The following is a 13,274-nucleotide window of genomic DNA, read 5'->3' on the forward strand; positions in this document are numbered from 1 at the left end:
AGTTGAGTCAGTCACAGCACGCTGAACTCGCGTCCCTCAACTTAAGACAATGCAGTCTATAAAGCCTCACACTTGCAAAGTTGTTTTCCCTCTTAAAAGTGGATGTGCCATGGATTCCTTTAAGTATCGAGATGCCCTTGAATTTTTAAAACATATGACTTAATTTAGAACTTTCTCGTGTATCTATTTAATATGAAGTGTATCTATTTTATAAAAGTACCTATGTCCCTACTCAGTGAAACGAATAGTAAGCAGATAGAACGTCAGATTTCACCAGTGGGAAAGAAGACTCCCTGCCAGAGAGAAATAGTTGCTTCACGTGGTTGGAAAAGTTGCCCAGTGTTCAAATGACTCACCCTGGCCACAAACAACAGTTAGAGATGGACTCGGCTGTGAGGCAGGGCCCGCAAAACAGGTTCTGATGGGCGCAGTGGTTCATGGAAGAGTTACACTAAGTATAGCCCTCCTCAGGGCTTCCAGGGAAGAAAAGTAAACAAGTACTTTTAGATATTCCTCCAACAAAATCATCTTTCTTCTCTTGAAAATGTGCTCTTCTTTACCACGTTTCCATCTCCCCAGATCCCTTGGTTGTCAGTAGTTGTTTTTTTATATTTAAGCAGTTAATCTGACAAAGTTGAAACTAATTTGGGGCATGAAAGAAGTGGAGAAAATGTACCAAACATAAATAACTGCTTTCCAGGGTGAAACTCTATAAAACTAAGTGTTTGAGAAAGCCTTACCCATATTAAAATGAGGAGAGGAAAATCTTCCTGCAAGAGAATAACTATCAAAGTGGTTTGTTTTGTGTTGGAACAGCAGGATGTTGGCTTCTGATTTTCCACCCCAGGCTTTGGAAGTAGAGCTCAGCAGTTGACCACAGTCAGGTTTTACTGTAAAGGGCCACTGCTCATTAAGTCCTGTGTAATTAGAAACTGGCAAAGGAAGGAAATGTTGTTAGAAAACTCAGGGGAAGGTTTATCAAAGGATATGCATTTTGTGCATTTGAGTTTTGCTTTTCATCAGAAGCTTTGACAACTTCATTAAATCTAAATATCTGAGAAATGTTCATTGAACATGTAAAGGTCATGCAAGCCCAGAAAGAAAGAACTTCAGTTCTTCCAGGTCTCTGCCATCAGGCTTTATCTAGTCTCTGCTTTTCCTTCCTTTCCTTTTTCAGCTTGCAAGAATCGTGGGTAGAGAGTGTTAAACCTCTCTATTGGGACTTCCCTGGCTGTCCTGTGGTTAGGACTCTGCTCTTCCACTGCAGGGTGCTTGGGTTCAATCCCTGGTCGAGGAACTAAGATCCCGCATGCTGCATGGCCAAAAAAACTTTTTAATTTTTTTAAATATTTTTTTTAAAAAAACCTCTCTATTTACACATATGTTTCTTTTGAGTGACCATTAGAATAGTCAGAACTAATGAAAACGGGAGTGTCTCATATCTGAGTTATGCCTACGATGATAACCACAGATCCAATTCTCTGGGACATTTTAAGGAAGTTATTTCTTCTCCAATCTCTCATACGAAAGATGTGAGACTATTACAAGCACATATATTTTTATGCAGCTGTTAAAAAATCATATTTTACCTGTTCTAACAGAGCACACACAGGATGAATTATGTAGTAGTCGACTTTGGTTAATTTTGCCCACAATAATGTCAAAAGCTGTCTCCCTGACCTTGCAACCTTAGACTTGCATTCCAGATGTCTAGTCTTGTGTTACTGTGCACACCTTCAAGTGAGCTGAGAGGTTTATAGTTACTAGAGTCTGCCATGAAAAAAAAGAAATGCCAGAAGGAGCTGACACCACCCACTGTAGGTTTGTTCTTGGCACAGAGACTGCGGTGTGGTGCATTGGCACAAGGCAATAGGAGTTGTCGTGTCTTAAGTGGCAGCAATGCTAAGGGATACTTTTCTTCTTTGAGTTATATTATTATCTCCCTGAATGAAACATAACTCGGTTTTGAATCATAACTATGGGAAATGCCCACACCCATCTCACCCCAACGTATGTAAATTTCATTTCTCCCAAGACTCTCAGCGATGAGAGAAAGCAAACCATCAGTATTATGAAAGCAGCTTGGCTGAAATGTTTGCTTCCCTGTGCTCAGTCACTGGAGCAGTCCAAGTGACACATCTGACAAGGCAGAACACGAAATTTATCTCTTCAATATGGAGCATTTTGCAAGGGAGGCTGAGTTTTGGAGGAAACTAATGGTAAGTGGAACGAAGTGTTTAAATATCAAGGGCATCATGCTGGGCATTTTCCTTGTGGCTTTTCATAAAATTAAGATGAAAGGGGAATTTATAATCAAAGGACTGTAGCCTTGCTCATTATTTTAAAGTGAAACATGCCTTCTACATACCAAATGGTATTAGTGATAAATGACTTCGGATGAATTGTTTGGGTGTAAATTTTCCTAATTTTATTGATAAACCATACCGCAAAGTTTGTGGGCACGCAAGACATTACCTTATCGAAGCAACACGATTTGCTGATAGAAAGGGATTGTCACGTCGAACTAGGTTTTTAACACAGATGAAGCGTTTCTTGGAACTCTGGGTTGCATTGTTACTTTTGATTTTCTTTAAATGTATCTCATTTAGGATTATATAAATACACCTGTCTGTGTGTGTGTATATATATAATGATCATAATGTATACTATGATCAGAAGAGCATGAAAAAGGTGCATACTAATGTCTAAAGCTAATTTTTATGATTTTTGGACTGGGCATATTCAGACCTCTTATTTCTTTTTATGTCACTGAGAACTGTTGAGTTTACTTCAGATGAATTGGTCAGGTTCTGAAAGGCTGCCAGAACAACACAGATTCCCAGGCCTCGGGGACCCTGGCTGATCATCTCATTTTATAACTGAATAAACTGAAGTTCCCCTACTTGAAGAACCAAGAGTTGGGTTACAAGATCCTAGACCCCAACCCCAGTGCAGTGCTTTTTCAGTTAGTATATCTCACTGTTCCATAGTATAACTTTTCATTGTGTTTTCTCCTTTCTAATGTGAATTTGAACTTCACTGGAAATAGAAGATTCTGTTGCAAACTTGGGTGATTTTTAGATCGGAATAAAAAAGTCTCTTTTGGTGGCAGCAATGTGATCTACCTGTCTTTTCCCTGGCAGTATGACTTATCTTCTTTTATAACATAAAGTTGACTCCAAGAACAAATTAAAACATTGGTTTCTAGAATAATCACTTCTGTTCATTAAAGAATGCTCACCATGCCCGGTGTCTTAGGTTTAAATGCTATATCTCGGCTGGCAGAAATCAGGGTAAAAAAATACTATACTGTTCCCAGACATAACTAAAAAGGCCCAATTTTCAGATCCATATGCAAGCTTTGGAGACATCCACCTTCGTTTATCCAAGTCATTCACTTAGCAAAATATTATCAATCAGTTGTATTCTGGAGACTGAACCATTTCTATGCTCTTGTAATATTTCGATTGTTTAAATGCCTTAGTTTTGATTAGGAGCTCATTTTGACAAACCAGAAAAATAAAAAGGGCTCTTTCCTGCATGCCCTCAGGGCAGGAAGGGATGTCTGTGCTCCAAGGGGCTGGGAACTGATGGGATGCGAGGACAGCCCGAGGGGCCCAGGCAGAGGCTGGTACTCAGGAAATACACAAAGGGGTGAGGTGCAGGTATTGGTCCTCCCCACTTAGACCCCCACCCCAGTTCCTTGCCCGAGGGGTTTCCAGGTAAGATACAGTCAGTCACATGAGAGAAGATCAGAACTGTACAGTAAACACCTATCACAAATTCAGGCTCGCCTGTTGTTCTCTTCAACCTTGATGACTCAAACTGCCGTTGTGAATATTCTCTCCTCTTTTGGAAGCTCTTCAGCCTCTGGCTCCATCTCGGCTCCATCTCGGCAACTACATGTTGTCACCAGTTCCCTTGGCAAGTGGGTGGCCACTTACCGCCAGGCCATCAGGCCCCGACACCGCCTTAGGTTGCTGGCAGCAGCTCACCAGTCTCCCCTGAGCTCCTTCCGGGCTGTGCAATAGGTAAAATACCTGCCAACTCAGACAGCCAGGGACGGGCCCAGCCCAGGGCAGGAGGGACTGAAATTCACTGGGATCCTATGGCTGCCCAGGGGCCTGTGTGCATCAACAGAAACAAAGTTTGGAGAGGCTGGTGTACTTTCACAGTGTCTTTCTATCATAATTAATGCACCCAACCTCTCTTGTGGTCAGCGGGGTGTTACCTTAACTGCGTAGATGGTGAGACCCAGAGATTTAACGATGGGTTAGGCGCTGTCTGCGTAGCGAGCAGTGTGGGAGTGAGAAATATAAGCCTCTGCCATCAGAAGCAGGTCCTTTCATCCATCATGTCGGACATTTGCTCTCAGCCTTCTCTGCCTGGAGGACCAGAGGAGTTCCTCCATGGATAATTCCCTAGTTATTCTTTGTTCTTAGTGCATTTGAATTTCTGTGTGTCTTTGGTCTTTCAGACTGCTTGTGTCGCTTAGAAATTCACCTCCATGCTGGACAGGACCAGATAATCCTCTCCTCTAAGAGGATAAGAGCAGCCCCTGCAAGTTCAAAGTCGGGAGCTTGCCTCCAGGTGCAGTTTCAAATGCCCAAGGTTGTGTGCTGTTCAAGGACAGTTGATAGATCAGGTCCCTGCCCTGCACACAACTTAGCACAGTGGTTCTACACGCCAGCTTCAGCACGGACGGATTAAATATGAGGATGCAGTCGCCAGTGGGTGCTATATACAGGCACAGGTGTTTAGGGGAAGTAAACAGTGGTAACTGTAGTCCTGTGTGATCATCATCACTGCCGAGACCCAAACCGTTTTTCTTTTTTTCCAACCTGAAATCCCCATTCACCCCCATTCCTTCTCTCCACATGAGCTCAACTGAACAAAGCATCAGGCAAGTGCTCACCGAGTCTGGCTTCTGTACTTACTTTTCCTGTTTCTGCAGAAAACACAGAGGAAGAAGACATGCTCTTGACTCACGAAGGTCAAAATACAGTTGAGAGATGAGCTATATGTACACGAAACAATTAGAGAACAAAATAATATGTAAAAGAGTATCCAGGTGCATGGTTCACACACTAAATGCAACAGGGATTCTGAAGTCAGGGGAGTTGGAGAAGGTTTCATGAAGGAAATGGATCAAGAAGGATGGATAGAATTTTGAAAGGAGAGGGATGGGCATCCAGGTGAAGGGGATGGTGTTGAATAAATGCTGGGATGCGGAAACACCCCTGGCGCTGGGACAGTACTGAGTGACTGAACAGGAAATGCATGTGAGGGTCGCGGAGAGAGAAACTTGAGCAGATCCTAGAGAGCCTTGAAGGCCAAGCAAAGGAGTTAAGACTTGGGAGCCGTGGAAGGTATGGGAGCAGTAGAATGGCATGGTAAAAGCAGCGTTTAAGGAAAAGTAGTCTGTCCACATAGATTGGATTCTGAAGATTCTGGAGGCCGTCAGAAAGCTGTTGTTACAGGACCTAAACATGAGGTGACAGGGGTCCCAGGCCAGAGCGGTATAAGTTGAACAGGGAGAAAGAAGCATATTTCTAAGGAAAAATATGAAATGCTGGTTGATGAATGGGATCCTGTCGGGTGTAAACTACATCAAGTTAGAAATGATGGCTGTCGTGTGTACTAGGTAACAGTCTGTCTCTGCTTAGGATAAAAGAGAAGTCTAATTCTCCTTAGATCTACTCCTAAGGCCAGCAAACCTTTCTGATACTTCCCTGTTCCTTGAGTTAGCCAAATCTTTTCTACAAAAATCTCAAGACACCAGTGCCCATCCGAAGAGCTCAGAACAAAATTTCTCTGCTAGCAACACTCCTGCCACATGGAACATTTTGCACTCTCAAAACTCCTCCTCTCTCTGTTTTCATGACATTGTAGGTAGATTTTCCCATTTCTCCTTCTTAGCGATTGGTTGCTAAACATGAAACATTTTTATTCTTTCACACTCACTGTGTTAGTTTCTCTCTAGTTAGTCTGCTTCTCACATCTCCCCCTCTCTGGCTTTATTCATATCAATTTGCCCACTGAAATCTGGTGACCTGGCAGCATCCTTTGCTTTAGATGATCGACTTTGCCAGGCATACACATAGTTGTATTACTTAAACTCTCTTCTATCCACAAGAGAAAGAGGTACACAATTCACCTGAGAGCTTGAAAGGGGAGGCAAGTTATCACAAGTACACAAGTGAAGAAAATCAAGAGGTTGCGTGTTTAGACTGAAAAGTCCTAGATAGGTTTTAAAGGTAATTGTGAATCATAGAAGGTGGAGAACTTTAAGGGGCCATACACATGTTCTATTTCACCTTTGGAGTTTTTTGTTTTGGTTTTTTTTTTAATATTTATTTATTTATTTGGCTTTGCCGAATCTTAATTGCAGCAAACAGGATCCAGTACCCTGACCAGGGATCGAACCCGGGCCCCTTGCATTGGGAGCTCAAGGTCTTAACCAGTGGACCACCAGGGAAGTCCCTGCAGAGTGCTTTTAATAGTTTTTTCTTTTAATCTTTTTTTTTTTTTTTGATACGTGCGCGGGCCTCTCTCACTGCTGTGGCCTCTGCCGTTGCGGAGCACAGGCTCCGGACGCGCAGGCTCAGCGGCCATGGCTCAGGGGCCCAGCCGCTCCGCGGTATGTGGGATCTTCCCGGACCGGGGCACGAACCCGTGTCCCCTGCATCGGCAGGCGGACTCTCAACCACTGCGCCACCAGGGAAGCCCTTTCCTTTATTTTTTTTTAACTTTTTATTTTATACTGGAGTATAGCCGATTAACAATGTGATGGTTTCAGGTGCGCAGCAAAGGGACTCAGACATACAGATACATGTATCCATTCTCCCCCGAACTCCCCTCCCATCCAAGCTGCCACATAACATTGAGCAGAGTTCCCTGTGCACAATTTAACTTTAAAAAAAAGTATACTTGAAAATATGGCAGTGGTGATATAACACTGTAAGCATTTGTATTGAAAATATCCCAAATTTTAAAATGAAACCTACTGATAAAAAAAAAAAAAAAATCTGTGCGTTTTTTCCCCTCCACTTTCCTCTCCTAAGCTCATTTCATTCCCTTAGACCTCTGGCCTGCACTGTTAGAGTGTCCATCTCCAGTGTGTTAACATGACTTTGGCACTTGGCTAGAGGCTCCTGCAGACGCTGCCTCCTGCGGACTCAGTGGTGATGGGATCTCCGTGGGCTCACAGGGCGGGCCGGAGGGGCTGCCATCAGCCTGCTTATTATTACTGATGTGGCTTCGGCGACCTCTGCTGCGTTTCTGTCCAGTGCGATTCTGGATGCAATTCAGAAAACACCTGCCGAAATCCTTGCGAGAAATCCATGTGCGTGCCAAGGCCAGGTGATTGGTGTCACTCGTGAACGACGTGAAGGTCAGCCTCTTGGCCCTCCTTTAGCTCTTATTTTAATGAAAGTCAGAATTCTTTATTGAGCGGATTTTAATACAGACCCAGCACAGGCTGGCATTTCTACTTTTTCTACTATTTAAAATAGTCTTTTAACTAAAACGGAAGAAGGGTGGAGATTTTGCAGGGCGTTTAAAATTGGAGGAGGGTTAGGAAAGAGATTCTCTGTGTTCTTTGAAATATCAGAAAGCTTAAAATTTATGTTTGATCTCTCCTTTCACCACTTCAAAGGAATCGTACCTCTGTGATTGCTTCCTTCCTTTTGAGGGGGGATCTATCGTCTTCCTCCCCAAACCTGTGCAGCTTTTAGCTGATGTAACAAGATCACTTCCTTACATCAATGAGGGTGTTTCAACCCTACCATTTATGCTACTGTTTTCAGTACACGTTTTTTTTGTTTTTGGGGTTTTTTTAAATACAGGTTTTACTTTTCCATTCACTATGTAAATATATGAGTTGTAATAAGAGACAGAAACTCTAGAGGAATTTGACACAGCGTCCACAGTAGAAACTTACCATACACTAAAAGTTCATTTGGTCTTAGACCACACTGAAAAACTTGTATAATTAATATAACACATTGATTAATGATGACAATAATAACTAACATGCATTACATATTTAGTAAGTGCTGGGAACTGTGCTAAGTATTTCACGGGTATTATCTAATTTAATCTTCATGATGCCCCTTTATTCTTCTAAAATGAATGAGATAATAGTCTGTGTGGGTCCAGGTTTAGTTTTAGGCATGCAATTTAGGAAGAATACAGGCGAACAGAGGCACATGGCAAAGTGAAGATGAGAGCAACCGGAGAGAGCAGAGGTTCTCAAACTTGAGCTTGGGGACTTCCCTGGTGGTGCAGTCATTAAGAATCCACCTGCCAATGCAGGGGACATGGGTTCAATCCCCGGTCCAGGAAGATCCTACATGCCATGGAGCAACTAAGCCTGTGCGTCACAACTACTGAGCCTGAGTGCCACAACTACTGAAGCCCGCGTGCCTAGAGCCTGTGCCCCACAATAAGAGAAGCCACCGCAACGAGAAGCCTGTACACCACAATGAGAATATTTGCAAACAAAGCAACTGACAAAGGGTTAATCTCCAAAATATACAAGCAGCTCATGCAGCTCAATATCAAAAAAACAAACAACCCAATCCAAAAATGGGCAGAAGACCTAAATAGACATTTCTCCAAAGAAGATATACAGATTGCGAACAAACACATGAAAGGATGCTCAACATCACTAATCATTAGAGAAATGCAAATCACAACTACAATGAGGTATCACCTCGCACCAGTCAGAATGACCATCATCTAAAAATCTACAAACAGTAAATGCTGGAGAGGTGTGGAGAAAAGGGAACCCTCTTGCACTGCTGGTGGGAATGTAAACTGATACAGCCACTATGGAGAACAGTATGGAGGTTCCTTAAAAAAGTAAAACTAGAGCTACCATATGACCCAGCAATCCCACTACTGGGCATATACCCTGAGAAAACCATAATTCAAAAACAGTCGTATACCACAATGTTCATTGCAGCACTATTTACAATAGCCAGGGCATGGAAGCAGCCTAAGTGTCTATCGACAGAGATAAATGGATAAAGAAGATGTGGCACATATATACAATGGAATATTACTCAGCCATAAAAAGAAACGAAATTGAATTATTTGTAGTGAGGTGGATGGACCTAGAGTCTGTCATACAGAGTGAAGTAAGTCAGAAAGAGAAAAATAAATACCATATGCTAACACATATATATGGAATCTAAAAAAAAATGGTTCTGACGACCCTAGGGGCAGGAAAGGAATAAAGATACAGACGTAGCGAATGGACTTGAGGACATGGGGAGGGGGAAGGGTAAGCTGGGATGAAGTGAGAGAGTGGCATGGACATATATACACTACCAAATGTAAAATAGATAGCTAGTGGGAAGCAGCTGCATCGCACAGGGATATCAGCTCGGTGTTTTGTGTCCACCTAGAGGGGTGGGATAGGGAGGGTGGGAGGGAGACGCAAAAGGGAGAGGATATGGGGATTTATGTATACATATAGCTGATTCACTTTGTTGTACAGCAGAAACTAACAAAACATTGTAAAGCAACTATACTCCAATAAAGATGTTAAAAAAGAAAGAGTGGCCCCCACTTGCTGCAACTAGAGAAAGCCCACGCACAGCAACAAAGACCCAATGCAGCCAAAAATAAGTAAATTTATAAAAACAAAAAACCCCCAAAACAACTTGAGCCTGCAGCAGAATCTCCTGGAAGCCTGGCTTAAACACAGATTGCTGGGTCCACCGCTGTTCACCTCCACCCAGCAGCCTATTAAAGGGCTGGACTGTAAGTGATACCCTTGGGACAGTGGATGTGACATTGGCCAAAAGGTATGGATTGAGACCAGCACAGCTGAGAGTGAAGGAGAACAGGTGGAGTGGGCTGCCCGTGGAGGAACCTGGGAGGTGCCCACGCAGAGGAGGGTGATGGGTTTCTGAGCAGGAATTACAACCTGGTGGCCCCGAGGCTGAACGCATCTGCAGATGGGTCTGCTACGAGTATGCAGGGCCGCTAGGTGCTTTAATTTGAATGCATCCATCCTCCAGTTCCCCATAGCCCCTACTCTCTCTTAGCCTTGATGATTCATCCATTTATGCTCACCGGCCTGGCCACAGATGGCCCTGGAGCTGATGGCCCCTGAGGTACAGGCTGAGCGAGCAGCAGGTGAATGCTGGATTCCATTTTTTCATTTTATTTTATTTTCTATTAGAGTGGAGTTGATTTACAATGCTGTGTTAGTTTCAGGTGTACAACAGAGTGATTCAGTTATACATGTACATATGTCTATTCTTTTTCAGATTCTTTTCCCATATAGGTTATTACAGAATACTGAGTAAAGTTCCCAGTGCTATTCAGTAGGTCCTTGTTGATTACCTATTTTTATATATAGTAGTGTGGATATGTTAATCCTAGACTCCTAGGGATTTGATTTTTTTTCCGTAATCTGCCATCTGGACTCTATAGAATGAGAGAAGGGTCACTTGGTAAACTGATCCCAGTTTGTTCACTTATAGGAATTGCACACTGGGGGAAAGGACCCACTACAAACTGTGCTACCATGAAAGTAGTATCGTCCATCATTGTGCTGTTTCCTAGGATGGCTGTCTCCATCGAGCACAGCTCTCTAGGTCCCCCCAGTCTCCTCCAGGTCTTCTCCCTCCGAGGCTTCCTTTGGTTCCACCTTACTAGGGCTGACCCTTGGTGGACACAGGACCTGAATAGCAAAGCCATGCCCCTTCTGTCCCTCCCTGCAAACAGCACCCCAGGACGGCTCTCCCTGAGTCCAGTGGGCTCGTCTGCCCTGCAGGGACACACGTGGGCCTAAAAAGCCAGACACTGGAAAGCCTTGGAAGACAATGACCCAGCCTTGGCAGGAAGAGACATAAGCAAGAGAAGTTTGGGGTTGATTACAAAACAGCTTGTGCCAAAAGTGGTAGATTCTCAGGAGAAAAACCTTATCTAGGAAGTTCCAGGGCAAGGAAGAATAAAGAAAAATGAAATGGCAGAGAGAAGTAACAAGACCAAATTAAGAAATGGAAGATCTAGATAGATTGTTAGGAGGCATGTATGGTCCGTGATGGATGCTTTGTCCTTGAGACATTTAAAATAAAATCAAGAGAGGCCTTCACTGACCACTCTAAGTAGCTTGATTAAGTCTTTTCCACCTTTGCCTCCTGGGTTTGGTTGCGAGGTATTTAGCTGGCTCAGTTATGAGCATTCTGGGGTCGGGCTGCCTTCTAGGTGGGGAGCTAGGAACAGGGTGCCCTCTCTTCCTTGGACCAGCTTTCCATTCTTTCTCTTCTCTTTCTCTCTTTCTTTCTGACTTTCTTTCTTCCTGTCCTTCCTTTCCCTTCCTTCCTTCCCTCCTTCCCTCTCTCCCTCCCTTCCCCCCTTTCTTCCTGTCTTCCTGCAAATAAGGGGAAAAAAAAAACTTGAGGAGACCACTGGTGCAGGTTCCAGTAATAACCATGGCAGGTAATTTTTGCACATCCGGAGTGAGTCATTTTCTTATAAATGAGATCAGGGGCTGTAGTGCTCCCAGAAGAAAAAAACACTTATATTGACGTGTTTATGTATTGGAATGATAATATTTGTCCATGTGAAAAGACGTGTGATTCCTTTCTGCCACACCATATGGCTTATTACTCTTCATAATCCAAATAGTAGCACCTGCTGCAGAATGCGAGAATGAGTTTTCCTGAAGTAAAAATGGGCTTGGACGCCACGTGTACTTTCCACAGTATCACCAGCAATTCACCAGAAACCTACATATGGGTCCCTTCCATCAATCCATTCCTTTCTTTATTCATATCTCAGAAGTTCATTTTTCTATCCACTTCCATTCTGTCCCTCTCACCCAACCTACCCCCATTCAGCCTGGGCCCCCACGGGGCCCCTCCACCTCGGGAACATGGACGCGTATTGTTTAGAACTGTTGGCAACTGAAGGTTTCAGTTTGGGTCTTGCTGAGCACTGACAACTGCCAGAGAAAATGGCAGTGAATTTTCGCCCTGGTTCCCCGTGTGGCTTCCTACACTGCTGAACTGCACTATATATTTGTAGTTACTCAGACACATGAAGACACTGAAGCAGTTAATGACTCCCCCTCAGGCCGACTTGGCCCAACTCTGAGGTAATGGAAAATGTAGGACAGCACTTTCTACAGACCACTGGAACGTGGTTTGCAGAAACCCTTGAGGTTTAAGAAGGAAGCCATTTGTGGCCTAGGTGCTGGATGCCACTGTAGAAACCAACACGCTCACCAGCACAAAATAACCCAGTTTCACAGAGGAGAGGTATCTGTGGCACTTATCATTACATGGTCATTCTGAGTCCCCCTGAAAGCTGGAGCGTTTAGAAAATCAAAACACTCTTTTTGCTGATTCTGCACATTAGAGTGGTAAATATCTAGACCATTTAACCAAAAGAAAAAAAAAAAGTCCTGACCAAATATCCCAAAACTTGAGCCTAAAATGAAAGTATATAGATAATTGCTTTAATTTTCCACTTCAGTTGGTTAAGTTATAATAATACCTTGCACTTGCGTGATGTGTCATAGTTTTCAGGGTGTTTTCATGTATATTAATAGTAATTGAGACTTTTTTCCAAGAAGACTGTCAGGTGACCTGAATCGATGGACATTCGTGAGATTGGTATATTATCTCTGTCAGCTACGTTTTGTCCTGTTCCTCCCACAGCGGGTATCACTAATTTCCAACTTGTATCGGCCATCTTCCTGCAGCCATTTGTCTTTTTCAGGTGTGTATTGGTCAGTTCTCTAAGTACCTGTTCCTTTTTTTTTTACAAGTTATAATAGGGTGATTTATCAATGTCATTCTTCTCACTTGGCAACGAGAGAGAAACTACAAGATATTATAGAATCGGTCTGCATACCTGGCCTTTAGCCACAGTTCTCCAACTTGAAATGGCATTTATACCCCTTCATCACAGACCTTGTCAAGAGGTCCTGGAGTCAGCCTTCACTTAGGCAGTCTTTGCCTTCAGGGTGCGTTAGGTTATTGTTTCATAAACTTCTTTTCCAAAACGAATATCTGACAACATTCCCAAGTCACATTTTGTGTTTAGGAGTCGCTGCCTGTGTGTGTATGTGTATATCTGCTTCTCATTTGTGTTTCTTATAATCGTAAGAAGTCTGACTCAGGCCAAGTAGGTGATTGTCCCTAAACGCCATGATGTGATTTCAGGGCTAAATAGTCCGAATAGGTCTTCCTAATTGATGATGACTGAAATCCCATGATCTGACTATCCTGCCTTTCCTCTGTCCCCAG

At 43.2% G+C, this 13,274-nt stretch overlaps 1 protein-coding gene and 1 long non-coding RNA gene across 6 annotated transcripts in view; both read left to right on the forward strand.

The window, feature by feature from the left end:
* Positions 1–2,011: 2,011 nt before the first annotated feature.
* Positions 2,012–13,274, forward strand: part of SASH1 (SAM and SH3 domain containing 1) — a 324,315-nt gene continuing 313,052 nt past the window's right edge. For all 5 annotated transcript variants that reach the window (XM_089922116.1, XM_089922107.1, XM_089922109.1 and 2 more), the window contains exon 1: positions 2,012–2,219. Coding sequence is in view for 2 of the 5 variants with exons in the window: in XM_022558786.3 (XP_022414494.1) it covers positions 2,175–2,219 (45 nt within the window). In the remaining 3 variants the exon portion in view is untranslated. The remainder of the gene's footprint in view (positions 2,220–13,274) is intronic.
* Positions 2,226–13,274, forward strand: part of LOC149747906 (uncharacterized) — a 48,669-nt gene continuing 37,620 nt past the window's right edge. Inside the window, exon 1 of the long non-coding RNA XR_016395248.1 lies at positions 2,226–12,744. This is a non-coding gene — a long non-coding RNA (uncharacterized LOC149747906). The remainder of the gene's footprint in view (positions 12,745–13,274) is intronic.

Source organism: Delphinapterus leucas, chromosome 12 (assembly GCF_059928025.1).
Source record: "Delphinapterus leucas isolate spDelLeu-1000000601 "Yukka" chromosome 12, BTC_Dleu_Yukka2, whole genome shotgun sequence".
Taxonomy (NCBI): domain Eukaryota; kingdom Metazoa; phylum Chordata; class Mammalia; order Artiodactyla; family Monodontidae; genus Delphinapterus; species Delphinapterus leucas.